At 43.5% G+C, this 17,447-nt stretch overlaps 1 protein-coding gene across 2 annotated transcripts in view; it reads left to right on the top strand.

Annotated features, from left to right (window-relative positions):
* LOC118363440 (vascular endothelial growth factor receptor kdr-like) overlaps nucleotides 1-17,447 on the top strand; it is an 83,958-nt gene that overhangs the window by 57,483 nt on the left and 9,028 nt on the right. For both annotated transcript variants that reach the window (XR_008087572.1, XM_052488338.1), the window contains exons 22-28: nucleotides 1,205-1,302; nucleotides 1,883-2,005; nucleotides 2,529-2,640; nucleotides 5,015-5,114; nucleotides 11,227-11,332; nucleotides 15,178-15,299; nucleotides 16,408-16,486. Coding sequence is in view for 1 of the 2 variants with exons in the window: in XM_052488338.1 (XP_052344298.1) it covers nucleotides 1,205-1,302; nucleotides 1,883-2,005; nucleotides 2,529-2,640; nucleotides 5,015-5,114; nucleotides 11,227-11,332; nucleotides 15,178-15,299; nucleotides 16,408-16,486 (740 nt within the window). In the remaining variant the exon portion in view is untranslated. The remainder of the gene's footprint in view (nucleotides 1-1,204; nucleotides 1,303-1,882; nucleotides 2,006-2,528; nucleotides 2,641-5,014; nucleotides 5,115-11,226; nucleotides 11,333-15,177; nucleotides 15,300-16,407; nucleotides 16,487-17,447) is intronic.

Here is a 17,447-nt window from a genome sequence, read left to right on the forward strand (position 1 = left end):
TGAGAGGAAAAGGGGGAGTGGAGGAGGAGGCCTCTGTTGACATCCTCCTCTGTCCTGACTGCAGCTTTGCACGTCGGCCATTTTAAATATAATATATAACAATATGTATGAATGGTAAATAATGTATTGTCATTTTGGAGTCAATTTTATTGTAGATAAGAGTAGAATATGTTTCTTAACACTTCCACATTAATGTAGATGCGACCATGATTACGGATAGTCCTGAATGAATCGTGAATGATGAGTGAGAAAGTTACAGGCGCACAAATATCATACCCCCAAGACATGCTAACCTCTCACAATGACAATAACAGGGGAGGTTATCATTTTATATTATACCCCCAAGACATGCTAACCTCTCACAATGACAATAACAGGGGAGGTTATCATTTTATATTATACCCCCAAGACATGCTAACCTCTCACCATGACAATAACAGGGGAGGTTATCATTTGATATTATACCCCCAAGACATGCTAACCTCTCACAATGACAATAACAGGGGAGGTTGTCATTTTATATCATACCCCCAAGACATGCTAACCTCTCACAATGACAATAACAGGGGAGGTTAGAATTTTTGGGTGGGTATGATATTTATGCCTCTGTAATTTTCTCACTCACTATTTTTCACGATTCATTCAGGATTATCCGTAATAATGGTAGCATCCACATTCATGTAGAAGTATATTCTTATGTACAATAATAGTGACTTCAAAATGACACAATACATTATTTACCATTCATTTCCATTGGGCACAAAATAATCTGAAACACAACCAAAACAAACTGCAAATGCATAAAAAATGGTAGAGTCACAAGCTTGATGTGACAAATGTGATAATTGCGTGCTAGGACTGTGGAACCAATTTATTTATTATTTATTTTTATATTTACATTTTTTATTTTAACTTTTGTCTACTTTAATAGACATATAAGTGAATTTGTCCCAATACTTTTGCTCCATTAAAATGGGGGACTATGTACAAAAAGTGCTGTCAATTCTAAACGGTTCACCTAATATGGATAAAGAAAATACCATCAAATAAAAGCTGACAGTCTGCACTTTAACCTCATAGTCATTGTATCATATCATTTCATGCCAAAACTTTTGGAGCTCACTGTACGTGTTACACCGTACTAAATCACATTCATGAAAATAGTTTGTATTCATTTCCACTTTATGTTCCGTTTTACCCTCAGAGCCAGAGGATCTGTACAAGAGAGTGCTGACAATGGAAGATTTGATTTGCTACATTTTCCAAGTTGCAAAAGGCATGGAGTTCCTGGCTTCACGCAAGGTATGCACCTCCTCCAGGCAAATTACGATATCAAAATACTTTGCTAAAGGTAGTCTTGTGACACACATGTTGGGTATTAATCTAATACCAGTTTATCAAGCTTTATTCAGTCCAGTTGACTTTAGATTTAATAAAAGGCTGTTGTATTTTGACAGCTGGGGAAGTTGTTTTGTTCACATATTTTATTCATAGAACACGATGTTCCTTGCGATTCTATTGGCTATAATCAGTCTAAAACTCATTCAGATTTAAAGGTTTGTCACAAGCTCTGCGAGAGCGGATGGTACTAATTAGTGAACCCATTGTTGTCAATATTAGAGAGAAGGCTTTAACCTAGGTATGGAACACTTCGCATTCCGAATACAATTGATGACTGTTCCATATGGTTGTCTTAGCTGACATGCACAGGGCATTGAGTGTTTCCTATCAGGTCACATGGTCAGGAAATAGTCCTCGCCATGCTTTATCACATTAGGCTGAATCGTAACTTGAGACATGTCCACATAACTCAAACGTTCATGTAAAGTCATGCATCGATGTCAATCCTAATCTAACTGGGTGTTTTCTCTTATTTTGTTAGTGTATTCATCGTGATCTGGCTGCAAGAAACATCCTACTGTCTGAGAATAATGTTGTGAAGATATGCGATTTTGGACTGGCCAGAGACATCTACAAAGACCCAGACTATGTTCGCAAAGGAGATGTAAGTATGAACAGCAATCTGATCTTTTTTACAACGCTATGCTGTGCTACTATTCATCTGACATAATAAGTCAATTCCACGTGATAAAACGCACCAACGACTTGACGTCGATTATCGCCTGTTGTGTGAGAGAGAGCGGCATTCAAAAACACTCAGCTTGATGGAAAAGAACCAGAACGAACACGTGTTCTGTTACTACCGACTTGGCAAAAACAAAAGAGCGATTGAATAAATGCAGGAAATCTGGGAAATGGCAGATATTCTGGGCAGATTTCACTGTTTGTCTGAAAATTTAATAAACGTGTCTGTCTGCATAGACTAGAGGACGTTTGGTTGTTGAGGATGTTGGTAATACTATGCCATGAGGGCATTTGCCCTACTTTACTCAACAAGCCCTTCTGCTTCACCTCAGATGTGACAGGTCAGTTATTGATGGTATTGATGAGACAGCCAGTCACACAGGTGAGATGAGATACTGATTTAAAAGAGCTGTCGTCTCTTATCTCCATCTCTCCCCTCACAGGCCAGACTGCCCCTCAAGTGGATGGCGCCAGAGGCCATTTTTGACAAGATCTACACCACTCAGAGCGATGTGTGGTCCTTTGGAGTTCTGATGTGGGAGATCTTCTCTCTGGGTAAATATACATACCAGGAATGACTCACCATGCCGTCTAGTCCCTCAGACACATGCATACACACACACGATAACATACGCCCTATACACACACGTACACATGGATTTTGTGTTTTAGATATGTGGTAGTAGAGTAGGGGCCTGAGGAACACACTTAATGAGTTGTGAAATCTGTTGTGAATGTATTGTAATGTTTTTAAAATGGTATAACTGCCTTAATTTCGCTGGACCCCACCCATGAAGAGTAGCTACTGCCTTGGCAGGAACTAATGGTGATCCATAATAAATACAAAAACAAATAGCTCACCTCACCTCCCCGTTAGCAGAATGAATGAGCAGAAATTAACAAACATCTGTGCACAGCCATTTGGAACAATACAGACTTATTCAATGCAGATTTCCTCTGTTGTGTAGGTCCTGAATCACGTCTACAAGGACTACTGTTTTAGGATTGTTAATGAAACTGCAAACCTAGACTGCTTTGGTGCACACTGATCTTTTCTGGCCTGTAATATATTTCTATCAGAGAATTCTTATGACGCTATTTATGATGATACTCAGTACCAATGTTGCTGCTTATAATTTTTTTATTTTTTTTTAAATCAAATAGTCACAAAATAGTTTGAAAAAAACCATTGTCTGTATAATTATTTGCACACATAATCTTACAATGTTGCACACGGCGTGTAGTATTCCTTCCAAAGGAGGGTAGAGGTTTCGTTCTGTCATCAGCCAGCAAGGTTCAGCGAGGAGACTAGTCTCCAGTCACCTAGCCAGGCGAGGCAAGGTGCCCCCAGCCATGCAGATCCTCCAGATGCACTGGATCATAGCTGGCTTCTGCTGCTGCGTAAGTGTGCCTCTGGGGCAAACAGGGGTGCATTGTCAGCTTGCGAAAACTATTTTCATGCTGCTCCTGCAAAAACATTAGTGAACTTGGACTGTGAATTCTATCACAGGCAAGGGCCATTAACAAGAAAGAATACCTTCCATTTAAGTCGGCCGTTGCCTTCCCAGCTGGCAATGCAAACGCTGTGTAACCAAGCAGCCGATCAATGTAAATGTTTGCCCCTGCTGTGAAACCACTGCCACCTTCAAGATGCCATTGTATGTCGGTCCATGACTGTCTATGCAACGTGCACCACACCCGGCCAAGCTGTTCTATAGCAAGACTCCACATGACATATTGTATGCTCAAATGTCACCATAGGACGGCAAGGACAACATTCAGAGTAAATGTGACAAAAGTGTAAGGAAAGAACAGTACATCGATTCAGGGCTTTTGGATTCATTGGGCATCGACACTTCAACCTCTGCCATGAAGCCAATCATTTTCGGCATTCAAACACTCGTTCTTTCTCTCTCTTGCTCTCTCTCTCTCTCTCTCTCTCTTTCTCTCTTTTTCTTTCTCTCTCTCTCTCTTTTTTCTTTCTAGCTCTCTTGCTTTCTCGCTCTCTTTCTTTCTCTCACTCTCCCGTAATCTTTCTCTGTCAGAACCACACACACACACAGAACCACAGACACTGATACCTTCAAAGAACCACTCACTCACTCACACATCTGGGTGGTGTTAACATGGTCTCAGAAAGATAAATTAGGACACGAAAATAACTGCCACAAGTCTGGCAATCTGATACAGATAGGTGTTTAGAGGTCAAAAGTTTGCTGCAGTCCCATGGTGCTGGAACCTGCATATCGCAACGTGACCCACAGTCTAGCAGCTTGAGTTTTGTCTTGTGTTTTGGGATTTCACCGTCTTGTTAGTTTAAGTGCCAAACCTTCATCTACACTTCGGTTTCTGTGTTAGACATGTGTTACGTGGTAATCTGCCTATTTACATAGCGTGTTCGGTTGACGTGATGAAGAGAAAGAATAACATGGCGTACTAGTAGATGGTACATCGTACCGACTTAGTGCGCTGGAGCTTTCGATGCTATCTGATATTGTGTCAGGGATGTCAGTCGGGTACATGAAAATATTGGTTCATGAGTCTGGACATTTTTATGGATTAGATGGCGTGGGCAATATTTTCCAAAACCCCAACTGGATTGGATATTCGATACAAGTTGGCTTCGTCGTGTATTATTGTTTTCGTTTCGGCTGAGCCCAGCATAAATTCTAATTATTCTAGGAAGAGTCTTACTTCAGCCCCAATAGTCCAATTAAATCATATTGCTGTCTCTCGATGTTATTCAGTGTATAATATCATTGTTGTCGAGAGGGGAGTCATGCCATTGTCCATGTGCAAGGTCAATCAGTTGAAGTCTTAACTGACTGTTTATGAAGCTTTCTTGTCTAATCTGTGTAAAGTATCTGGGCCCTCTCTGTGTGGGAGATTGAAGTGTCTGACAAATCCCCCCCCCCCCCCCCCCCCCCAGGTGCCTCTCCGTATCCCGGCTTACACATCGACGAGGACTTCTGCTGCAGACTGAAGGAAGGGACCAGGATGAGAGCTCCGGAATACTCCTCCTCTGAAATGTAAGGATCAAGCGATCTTTGTTACTCCATTACTTAACATACAAACCCCAATCTCATCCTCTAACTCAGGGCAAAAAAAGGAATACACTTGCAGTTTGAAGAGTGGCCCATGACAGAAAGCTCTCTCACCTCTTGGCAGTGCATAATGCATCGAGCTCCCTTGGCTCGGGAAACTTGTAAAGACCACGAAGCATGCCTCTAGTCCTCTCAACGTATCCCCCAACCTCTCCTGAGGGTAATTATCCACCAGGTACTCTTACACCAGGTACTCTTACATTAGAGGGCAGTAAAGAAAAGCCTCCCATATCGATATACTGGAGCTGAAAAGAGGCCTTGTATCTGCTCCTTCATTCGTTTGAATGAGTGACAGGGCTTGATAGGCATCATGGGTAATCCAGCTCTGAATGTGGAGGGGAGACAGGTGCTGCTGATTGGCAGTTAACCGAGGGGTGTGGTGGGCAGCGAGGTGCGGATCCGTTTTCGGACTGACATCGATGCGGTCGTAATTGAGCTCCACATTAAAGACTGTGGGAGTGGGGAGTGGGGAGTGGCCAGGGGGTGGCTGGACACAGAGTAATGAGAGCAAGGGTCGGGAGACTCCCCTCCCTTGTCCACACAAGGGGGATCAGACGCAGGGCAGTTGTGGATGGTGCTGCTGAAACAGAATATCTTTGGGGGAGTCTAGGGTGGTTTCTCCTGCCCCTGTGGTGTCAGTGCTGTTAGTCTAGCAGAGAGGTGGACTGAACAGGAGGAGCTGGGGTTGTTGCCTTTATGAGGTCACTGGACAGGGGGATCTGGGGTTGTTGTTGCCTTTATGAGATGACTGGGTGGCTTCTCAGCAGGGAGGACTATGTCCTGGGGCTGTCTCACTCACTGTCCCAGGCTATGGCACACGTCCGAGTTTACAGGGTTGGGGAGTAATGGATTACATGTAACTGTTTTTTTTTTAAACTGCAGCTGTAATCTGTTACGTTACCAGCAAGAATATTGTAATCAGATTACAGATTCTTTTGAAAAACTAGATGATTACTTCTAGGATTACTTTTAAATTCAGAAAGGAACCTATGATACCTTTCAGTTTTCTCAATGACACTCAAATCAACATTGAGAAAAGGGAAAATATTGGCCTCCCGAGTGGCACCGTGGTCTATGGCACTGCATCGCTCTACAGACCCAGGTTCGATCCCAGGCTGTGTCACAACTGGCCAAGACCGGGAATCTCTTAGAAAAATGACTTGTGTCATGCACAAAGTAGATGTCCTAACCGACTTGCCAAAACTATAGTTTGTTAACAAGTGGATCACTCTGCTCCTCTCTGGGGGGTCTTTACTTGGCTCATCATGCTCTAGTGACTCCTTATGGCGGCAGGCTGACTTCGGTCGTCAGTTGAGCGGTGATGCAGCTGGCGGGCGGGTGTTAAGGAGCGAGGTTTGGCGGGTCACGGATGCATGACTCGACCTGTCCCGAGCCCGTTGGGGAGTTGCAGCGATGAGACAAGATCGTAATTGAAAAAGACAAACATTTTTGTTTGTTCCACCTGAGCAAGTGTGACCACAAGTCAGAGACCTCTATGATGACTCACAAAATGCGTTTGATGGATCGAGTGAAAAGAGAAGGAATAGCCTTTTTTAGGCTAATGTCTTACGACTGCTGTCGGCATCCAAAGATTATACATACACTTTATACAAGGCTTGGAGGTAAGGACGGCAGCAATGGTGTACACTCTTAGAAAAAGAAGATGCTCACTACAACCAAAAAGGGTCCTTCGACTGTCTCCACAGGAGAACCCTTTGAAGAACCCCTTTTGGTTTTAGGTAGAACTCTTTGGGGGTTCCATGTAGAAGCCTTTCCACAGAAGGTTCAACATGGGACCCAAAAGAGTTCTAGCTGGAACCAAAAAGGCTTCTCCTTTGGGGATAGCCGCAGAACCCTTTTGGAACCCTTTTTTCAAATAGTGTAGCCGATACAGATACCACTTATTATTGATATAGTATCTACACTTGAAGTCGGAAGTATACACCTTAGCCAAATACATTTGAACTCAGTTTTTCACAATTACTGACATTTAATCCTAGTAAATTGGAAATTTGGAAATTGCTCTCAAGGATGAACCAGACATGTGGAGGTCTACAATTTCTTGGCTGATTTCTTTTGATTTTCCCATGATGTCAAGCAAAGAGGGCACTGTGTTTGAAGGTAGGCCTTGAAATACATCCACAGGTACACCTCCAACAAACAATTGTTGGAAAAATGACTTGTGTCATGCACAAAGTAGATGTCCTAACCGACTTGCCAAAACTATAGTTTGTTAACAAGACATTTGTGGAGTGGTTGAAAAACGAGTTTTAATGACTCCAACCTAAGTGTATGTAAACTTCTGACTTCGACTGTACATAGTGCAAAGATCTGGATCACTCTGCTTCTCTCTCATTTAGCTATTTTTTGCGCCCTGCAAATTGTGGTTGTTGTGGATGACTGTTCACAAAAGTGTATTTTAACCCAATAATGGTTGAATTCAAAAAGTTTAAGCTGCCTATCAATCATTGTTTTTGCAACCAGTGGACAGACAGTTAAAAATGCACTTTTGCAACAGCCGCATAGTGTGGATCCCAGCCTATGGAATTAAATTTTGAGGGAGTTCCTCCCTTCTAAACTCCTCCGTTGTATTGTGCTCCACAGTGTCAACAACAAGTTTAATTTAAGAAGACCACGAGTGGGGCTTTTATTGCTCAATCTAATTCTTGCTGATATCATTTTTTTAATATCCATAGGCCTACTGGACAAATGCTCAAACTCGCACACTTTTGATAGATTTCAACAGCTGCAAATGATTGAGATATCAGTACTGCTCAAAGCATGCCACTCCATGAGAGCAGCATTTATTTTTCAACTTGAAGCAATGAGCCCAATCAGTCCTCCATGACAGGGTTTCCCAAACTCGGTCATGGGCCCCCCTGGAGGCATATTTTATTATTTTGCCCTAGCATAACACAGCTGATTTGAATGAACCAACTCATCATCAAGCTTTGATTATTTGAATAAGCTATGTAGTGCTAGGGCAACAAAAAAAGCATGCTCCTAGGGGGGTGCCCCAGGACTGAGTTTGGGAAAACTCGCTCCATGACAACAAAATCATAAACAGAGTAGTATAATTAGTCTTTCGTTTTTGGGTTATGCTCCGGTAAAACAATTTGGCTAATCTATATTTCCAGGTAGTGGCAGGTATCCTAGCAGTTAGAAAGTTAGGCCAGTAACCGAAAGGTCAGACCGCTAGTTAGAATCCCCAAGACAACAAGGTGAAAATAGGTCTACGTGCCTTCGAGCAAGGCACATAACCTGATAATGGCAGACCCTGGTTGTGACCCCACTCTCCGAGGGTGTCTCAGGGAGTGTGTGATATGCAAAAAACACATGTCCAATTCACACATGTGCATTAATACACACTTGAATGTGTGAAATAGTCTAAATATAAGCACGCTCCAAATTATGTTATTTATTATTTTATTTCCAATTCGTATTCTTGAAGATCAAGGTGTGTTAAATTAATTGGAATGACTGTGAATCTGACAGACTTTGGATTTTATTGTAAAGATATTACCTAGCTAATATATTATTATCTGTAGTAGAAAGCAATGGGTTAGAAGGAGCCTATATAACCAACCCATAAAATAACATGCAACATCCATTTAAGGCCAACTATGTAAACTCTAACACTGATGTATCCCGCAATAGATGTTTTTCAATTGGTAATATTGTCTCTTATGGGGAAAGTAATCTAAAAGTAACTGAAAGAAATCAGATCATGTACAGAGTTTTTGTCATCCAAAAATGACGTTACTAATTACAATTTTGAATATGTAACTATCAAATGTAACGGATTACAGTTAGAAAGTAACGCACCCAACCCTGCGAGTTTACAACCTACTCCCAACGGACCCCTCGCTCTCACATCCTGAGCACTGCTCTCAATCTATCTCACATTCTGCTATGTGTGTGTGTGTGTGTGTGTGTGTGTCTCTGTGCGTAGCGTTTGGATTTCCTTTGTGACAAAGCGTGGTGGAGTTAAACTCCCTCTGTCTTATTCATTTGGAAAGGATCAATCCTGCACTTATGTTTTATAACCCTTTACCACCGGGATGTCCAGAATGTTGAAAACATCTTGTGCCAACTGCAGCCAATTGAATGGATGTATCACGGAGACATGGGAGATGGTGATTGGAGTTGACCTGCAAAAATATGACCCAGACTGGAGTCTTAGAGCATGGGGACTGGGAATAGAACTAAATAGCAGCTCTGTAGATCCAGTCAGACCCACTGGTGCCAAGTTCTCCTCTCTAAGATCCTTTCAATTCTGGTTCAAAGCAAAGTGCTCCATTGACCGAATTAAGATAGAGAGAGCAGATAACACTCTGCTAATCTCATGCCAAGGAACCATGAACTACAACCTGCTGATATCAGTTTAAATGGGAAGCAGGGGAGCGGTACGCACTCTATTCTACAGGGGTAATACCCCCTGTCTCCCACACTTCTCCTCAGAGCCTCCCAGGCCTGATGTTGATCATGTGTGTGGGAGCCTGGGATCCAGAGCCCCTGACCTTGACCCCAACCCCCCGTTATATGGATGATGAAAGGGGACGTAGGGCCGGGCGATATGGGGTGGTAAATCTACCCTGCTGCTGCTACACTGGCTCATCAGGAATGTGTCCCTCCGTTTAGACGATTGAAAGGTCCACTTCCTCCATCAGCCTAACGGCGCTCCGATCTGATGCATCCTCATCAGAATGTGGAAGACACTCCTCAAGACGTAAGAATCAAGAAAAACGGATGTCCACCTCCCAACGTCCCACAGCTTTCCTGCAGGGAAGAGAGAAGTGGACTTTGGAATTCATACCACCACAATGGCCCCCCACGGCAGCGTATTCCCTAAAGAGACAGAAGAGGGGTGGAACCAATTTTTTCCCATTATGAAGCAGACAGGAAGCAGGGTTGAAATTGTGCTGTCCACAATGCTGTCTACATCCCCTCCTCTTGATTTGTTGGCCATGTGGGCCATGTGGGCCATGGTGGTCTACTCTGGGCTTCCATCCTGTCACTGAGGATGTTACGAGTCCCTCCACCTGGCCAAGGACACTCATGAACATGGGAATCACAGCCCAGCCGCTTCCTCCAGCCAATCTCCACCGCACAGAGGGGAGAGGAGACGTCTCGACAAGCCAAGGTCTAGGTGTCCTGAATACAAACACAGATGGAGAGGGCAAAAGGCGAGGGTATGGGGGAGGATCGAGGGCGTAATGGACCATCTGCTTTTTACTGTAATTTTCTCCAAACTCAAATTGACTCAATCTGGTGCCAATCAGATGAACATATTGGAGCTAATGGGCACCTGGCTGTGTTTACGCAAGGGCCTCTGCGTTTGGGGGCCGCGCTCCATAGTGTGAAGAGAGCTAGGGATTCATCAACACCCCGGCCGAGCTCGTTCACCACGCTGGCTATGGGGTTTGATTTAAACAGCAGCAGCGGCCGGCGCTCCGTCTCTGAATTCCTCCACGTCCGAGTCGGCCATTATTACAGGCCACTGCTGCAGTGAAAACACAGCACATGACGGCCCTGAGTCTTCCCACATGGGCAGAGACGCTGACAGCTCGTCAAAGAGCTGAGGGGCGGGGTTTCCTAATGTTCACACCGAGACCTAGGGAACGAAATACAGCCCCAGAGACCAGATGATCGTTGGAAAATGAAATATTTGGTATATGAGTATTGTAGATGACAGTTGATTTGGATGAATGCCAGCTACAGGTCATCTCTCGTGTCAGTCATCGTCCACATACACACAGGGCCTGTCTGGTGGAGGAGGAGAGCATTGGGTTTCTATGAATGTCAAAACACGCCTGATTGTAAAAGATTGAGTATTGTTTGCCTTATGGTTAAATTTCTCAAGGCACTGCAGAGCGAAGCAAGCCTAGCAACCCATATGGATGTGAATACTTGCGATTATCATGTTATTACCATAATTTATTTGAGTTTAGCTCAACAGTATAGCTACACAGTGTGTCTTTGTTATTAATGTGCATTTGCGAGCCTGCATAATGACATGATGTGTATTTTCCCTCAGATACCAGACCATGTTGGACTGCTGGCAGGCTGAGCCAGGAGACCGGCCAACCTTCACTGAACTGGTGGAGAGACTAGGAGACCTGCTACAGGCCAGCGTACAGCAGGTAAGATCCCCATGGATTTGTTCTATCATTCCTTCCACCCGTGAGAGTACCACTAATCTGAAATGAGTGACTAGGTGAAGGTGGTTGAACCCATGAAGGGTTAAGGTGTGTCACATGATGAAGACCAGGTTCAAGGTGACCTGGAGATCAGAGGTCAGCAGAGTTGTGGATAGGGCCTTGTTTCATCTAAGTGCTTAAGGCTTGTGTGACGTACTGTTTTTCTTCTGACCAGTAAATGTCTGTAGCTGAGGCAAGAGCCAAAACAGTGTGGAGGAGAACATTTGTGGATGACGTATGCTCCTCACGGAGTAAAAGGGTTTAAGTAAGTCAAGTTTAGGCAAATAGCTCAAAACCACTTCCTTGGGGTAAGCTAAAACCCAGTGAAGTACTTGAGCCACATTGTCCTTACAAAACCACTTTTAACAATGAAATTAGTCCCTGGTTCTGGATGGTGACTCACACAAATTGCAACTATTCAGGCTCCTCTGTGTAAAGCAGTACGGACTGTAGATGATGCGAAGGGATCTGGCCCAGGGGGGTGCTCATGGGAACTTGGAGGGGAAGTCACACTCAACACCCCCCCTCGGCTCCCTTTGAAAAAGTAGCTGGCGCGTAAGAGGAACCGCACTTCAAAACTGTAGGAAAAACAACAGTAATACTAATATGACGCAATATCATAAGCTCTGTATTAAGGTATTCACAATGTGGTCAATTTAGTGCAGCAGTAGTATATGTGGGAGGGAGGCTGTACATTTGGGGAGGATTTGACATTGGAGAACTTGAGCACAATGGCCATTTATGACAATAGAAACATCCCAAACTCAGCAGGGAATGAGGAGGATCACTTTTTATCGTTAACAATGACAGATCGTCCTCAAAGGTCTGGATGTTTACAGATGTGATCTGACACTGACTAAATCCACTTTCACTCCTCATCACCAGCCCCAACCACCAGCTGAAAGATGACCAGATTGGGGCGGCAGGGTAGCCTAGTGGTTAGAGCGTTTGACTAGTAACCGGCAGGTTGCAAGTTCTAACCCCCGAGCTGACAGGATAACCAAATTCATTCAGAAGATAATAAAGCATGTTTCTTGTAGGGATTTCTTCTCTCAACTTTTTACCACGTCTAGCACGTCTGTCGTTCTGCCCCTGAACAGGCAGTTAAGCCACTGTTCCGAGGCCGTCATTGAAAATAAGAATTTGTTCTTAACTGACTTGCCTAGTTAAATAAAGGTAAAATATAATAATATAGGCCATGGGCCATATACTTTCCTACACTGCTAATAAAGAAAGGGCTGCTTTTGTGGTAATGGAATGACAGGGAGATTTTGACAATAAGGGATGGAATCAAGAGAGGGAGAAGTAAAGCAGCGATTGTGAGTCCTGATGGAAAATTGGCTGTTTCCCCAGCGAGAACAAAACAATAGGTTCCCATCAAGTCCTTATAATGCCCAGAACGTTGATTTGAAAAGACAGTCTAAAACTAAGTCACTGAGAGAATGGAAGACTTCCTCAGATATCTACAGCCACGCTCCCAGTTTCACCTCTCTCCCAGACATAAGGCACAGGGCCCGGTTGCATAAAACACCCTAGGTGAGCTTTCATTTTAACTTAAAGTTTCCTTAACTTTAAGTCAGTTGCACAAAACATTGTAAGGTGCATTTCCCCAACAAGAAAGGAAGTGAAAAGGTTAAGGGTGCTTCATTCAGTATGGAGGTGAATCTTGCTTTCCTCTGCCCTGGTTTCAAAAGGAAAACATCAACCAGCTCGCTAGCTAGCTAACAGTTAGCTACTTAGCTAAACAATGGAAGGTGCACTACCCATGGCTCCAGAGCTATAGTAGCTGCTTAGATAGCTAGTTTCTCTGTAAATTCGCTTGACGTGGTAGAAAGTAATAGAAACAAGTTGAGAGAAGAAATCCCTACAAGAAACATGCTTTATTATCTTCTGAATCAATTTGGTTATCCTGTCTTGATTGTAGAAGTACTATTTTGCCATCTCACAAAATACATGCGATTTCAGGCCGTATCCATGGTAACCAGATACTCTTTCTGCCATACATGCCTTGAAACTACCGTAGAACCCCTTAAGTATGCCCTTACCTAAGGACAAATTTGAGGGGCTCTATGCAACGTCATTAAACAATTCCCTTAGGTAACACTTAAAATGTTTTATGCAACTGGGCCCAGGTCCAGATAGTTCATTAACTCAGATAGTTGATTGACCCAGACACACACAGACAGGACTAAAATGAGACCAGACAGTGGTGGGGATAGTAAAGAGATGATAGCACGCCAGACCTCCCATCAGAATAAAACCACAGAATTAAAACACTTTATAACATAACAGATCACTCACGCTGAAAACCAACCTCATGGGACCCCATCCTGACAGTACAGAAAAGAGCTGAACAGGGAGGATTTCAAACCCTTTCATTAATATAGGTCTGTTACATACAGACTAATTCCTTTACAGGCCAGTCAGCGATGTTGTCTCCACCAGCATCATCACCCCTTCCTCAGACATTCTACGTTGGATTTATTAGGCATGACCTTGGTTTCTTTGGCAACATTCCCTGCTAGTCCTGGATGGATTTTTGTGAAGCACACGAACAGTATCAAGCTCAAATCTCCCTAAGCTTCACACGCTTATCACACACCTGTGCTTTCCGTCATGCTATGATAGCAGCTAGCTAGGCCTCTGGTCTATGATAGCTGCTTGCTAGGCCTTTGGTCTATGATAGCAGTTAGCTAGGCCTCTGGTCTATGATATCTGCTAGCTAGGCCTCTCGTCTATGATAGCAGTTAGCTAGGCCTTTGGTCTATGATAACTGCTAGCTAGGCCTTTGGTCTATGCTTGCTGCTAGCTAGGCCTCTCGTCTATGATAGCAGTTGGCTTGGCCTTTAGTCTATGATAGCAGTTATCTAGGCCTCTGGTCTATGATAGCTGCTAGCTAGGCCTATGGTCTATGATAGCTGCTAGCTAGGCCTCTGGTCTATGATAGCTGCTAGCTAGGCCTCTGGTCTATGATAGCTGCTAGCTAGGCCTCTTGTCTATGATAGCAGTTGGCTTGGCCTTTAGTCTATGATAGCAGTTATCTAGGCCTCTGGTCTATGATAGCTGCTAGCTAGGCCTCTCGTCTATGATAGCAGTTGGCTTGGCCTTTAGTCTATGATAGCAGTTATCTAGGCCTCTGGTCTATGATAGCTGCTAGCTAGGCCTATGGTCTATGATAGCTGCTAGCTAGGCCTCTGGTCTATGATAGCTGCTAGCTAGGCCTCTGGTCTATGATAGCAGTTATCTAGGCCTCTGGTCTATGATAGCTGCTAGCTAGGCCTATGGTCTATGATAGCTGCTAGCTAGGCCTCTGGTCTATGATAGCTGCTAGCTAGGCCTCTGGTCTATGATAGCTGCTAGCTAGGCCTCTTGTCTATGATAGCTGCTAGCTAGGCCTATGGTCTATGATAGCTGCTAGCTATGCCTCTGGTCTATGATAGCTGCTAGCTAGGCCTATGGTCTATGATAGCTGCTAGCTATGCCTCTGGTCTATGATAGCTGCAAGCTAGGCCTCTGGTCTATGATAGCTGCTAGCTATGCCTCTGGTCTATGATAGCTGCTAGCTAGGCCTATGGTCTATGATAGCTGCTAGCTATGCCTCTGGTCTATGATAGCTGCTAGCTAGGCCTCTGGTCTATGATAGCTGCTAGCTATGCCTCTGGTCTATGATAGCTGCTAGCTATGCCTCTGGTCTATGATAGCTGCTAGCTAGGCCTATGGTCTATGATAGCTGCTAGCTATGCCTCTGGTCTGACATGTTGTGTTCTCTCCTCTTTCTGTCCATTCAGGAGGGAAAGCATTACATCCCTATAGCAGCCCTGCTGTCTAAGGAGGGAGACCCCTCCAACACAGCCCTGTCAGAGGAGACCAACACCAGGCCACTCTCTTACCGCGACTCAGGAAGCACCTGGTAAGAAGGATGAGTCTGTCAGCTGGCCAGTCAGTACACTACATTACCCAGCTAGCTATATTACCCTCAACCTAACAGAGATATTATCCTCAACCTAACACACAAGATCACACTCACACCTGTGGCTCACAACAGTATTGAATAAGGTTCTCACATTTATTGTATTGCAATTTAGGGCTGTATTCAATCTACATTGTGGAAGTTCAGCATTACAGCGTGATTGAAATTTAAAGGCAATGTTCCCGCCTTAGCAGAGATTGCATTCGCGGAAAACCCTGCATAAATCGGCTCAATGGGAAATGATCTTAACATTTCTATCACGCAATCTGTAACGCTTCAGCGATATACATATTGAAGAGCGCTTATTTGGATAATTCTGCCGTAAGTCTATGTTCATTATATACCATTTAATAGAGAAATTTAAACAGTGAAATGTAATATCTCCATGGGCATCTTGGCTTAATGGTAACTTTAATTTATCTTTAAAGCTGTGTTATTTTAACTGAACTGATTGTTAAGATAACAACCAATAATTTCCCCACTCTTTATTCAGTACATTGTCCAAAGCACACTCCATTTTCTTTACATATGCTTTGCTTGGCCGGTCAGGTACTTACTCTTAAAGAAGTGCAAGTAGATCTGCTTGAGGACAATGAAAGACCTGATAAAGATTGGGATGAAAACTATATACCCTGGCAGTCTGATGGTGAGGGAGCCCAAAGCATTGTGGCCCCTTCGAAAATGTTCCTCCCAAACCACAGACCCTGCACCAGGATTTATGTCCACTTAAAATAATATTTGTTAAACCCTCGTATTTTCATAGGTCCTACGAGTGGGTTTATTGAGAATGTATTAAAATACTGTCAGTTATCCCTTAAGCTGAATTAAGCGGTTATTTGATTCTCTCTCTGTGTTGGAAAGCCAAGAAAATAGGGTTTATTTTTAAAGATCAATTCCCCCGACACTATGTAATTGTTGACTGAATTGATTATGTTCCCGATTATTGTGTTTTTTTCTATGCTTTTTGGCGCCTGTATAATCTTGGATTTCTCTGGCTGGGACATTTTTCCTACATTAGGATCTGACTTTGGAAATTGTTTCCTTTCAGGAACATTAAGAACCGTCCAGCAAGTGTGAAGACCTTTGATGAGGTTACCATGGAGAACGGTTCTAACGACAACCATGAGGTGAATTAACCCATCACCCCTATCCCACTCTCACACGATGAACACCAAGTGACCCAAACCTCCCAGCAAACCGGGAACATTCCCAGAACATTTAGCTAAGATTCCCATGAAGTTCTAGTTAGGGTTGTATCTAACATTAGCATGATAGCATCCCAAAAACATTCGAAGAATGTTGGAATCGATCCAGGGTCTGTAGTGACACCTCTAGTACTGCGATGCAGTGCCTTAGACCGCTGCGCCACTCGGGAGCCGAGTGTTAATGTTTCCCCAGCAAACCAAAATTGGTTCTGTGAAAGTTCCCAGAATATTCGTTAGGTTGCGGTAGATATTCTTATAACACAAAAACGGTCAAATCGTGCTGATTATTATACAATGATGTATAACACATTCGCCTGATGTTGCTAGAATGTTCCCAGAACACATTTGATCTGTTCTTTAAAAGTTTCCAGAATGTTTCATTAGGTTGTGGGAAGAGTCTGGTGGAAACATTGTGGGGACATTACAAAAGATATGTTCCCAAAACACAAAAAACTGTCCAGTTGTGTGGATAATTATAAACTCAGCAAAAAAAGAAACGTCCTCTCACTGTCAACTGTGTTTATTTTCAACAAATTTAACATGTGGAAATAACATAAGATTCAACAACTGAGCCATAAACGGAACAAGTTCCACAAACATGTGACTAACAGAAATGGAATAATCTATCCCTGAACAAAGTGGGGGGGTCAAAATCAAAAGTAACAGTCAGTATCTGGTGTGGCCACCAGCTGCATTAAGTACTGCAGTGCATCTCCTCCTCATTGACTGTACCAGATTTGTAAGTTCTTGCTGTGAGATGTTACCCCACTCTTCCACCAAGACACCTGCAAGTTCCCGGACATTTCTGGGGGGAATGGCCCTAGCCCTCACTCTCCGATCCAACAGGTCCCAGACGTGCTCAATGGGATTGAGATCCGGGCTC

The sequence above is a fragment of the Oncorhynchus keta genome, chromosome 30, assembly GCF_023373465.1.
Source record: "Oncorhynchus keta strain PuntledgeMale-10-30-2019 chromosome 30, Oket_V2, whole genome shotgun sequence".
Taxonomy (NCBI): domain Eukaryota; kingdom Metazoa; phylum Chordata; class Actinopteri; order Salmoniformes; family Salmonidae; genus Oncorhynchus; species Oncorhynchus keta.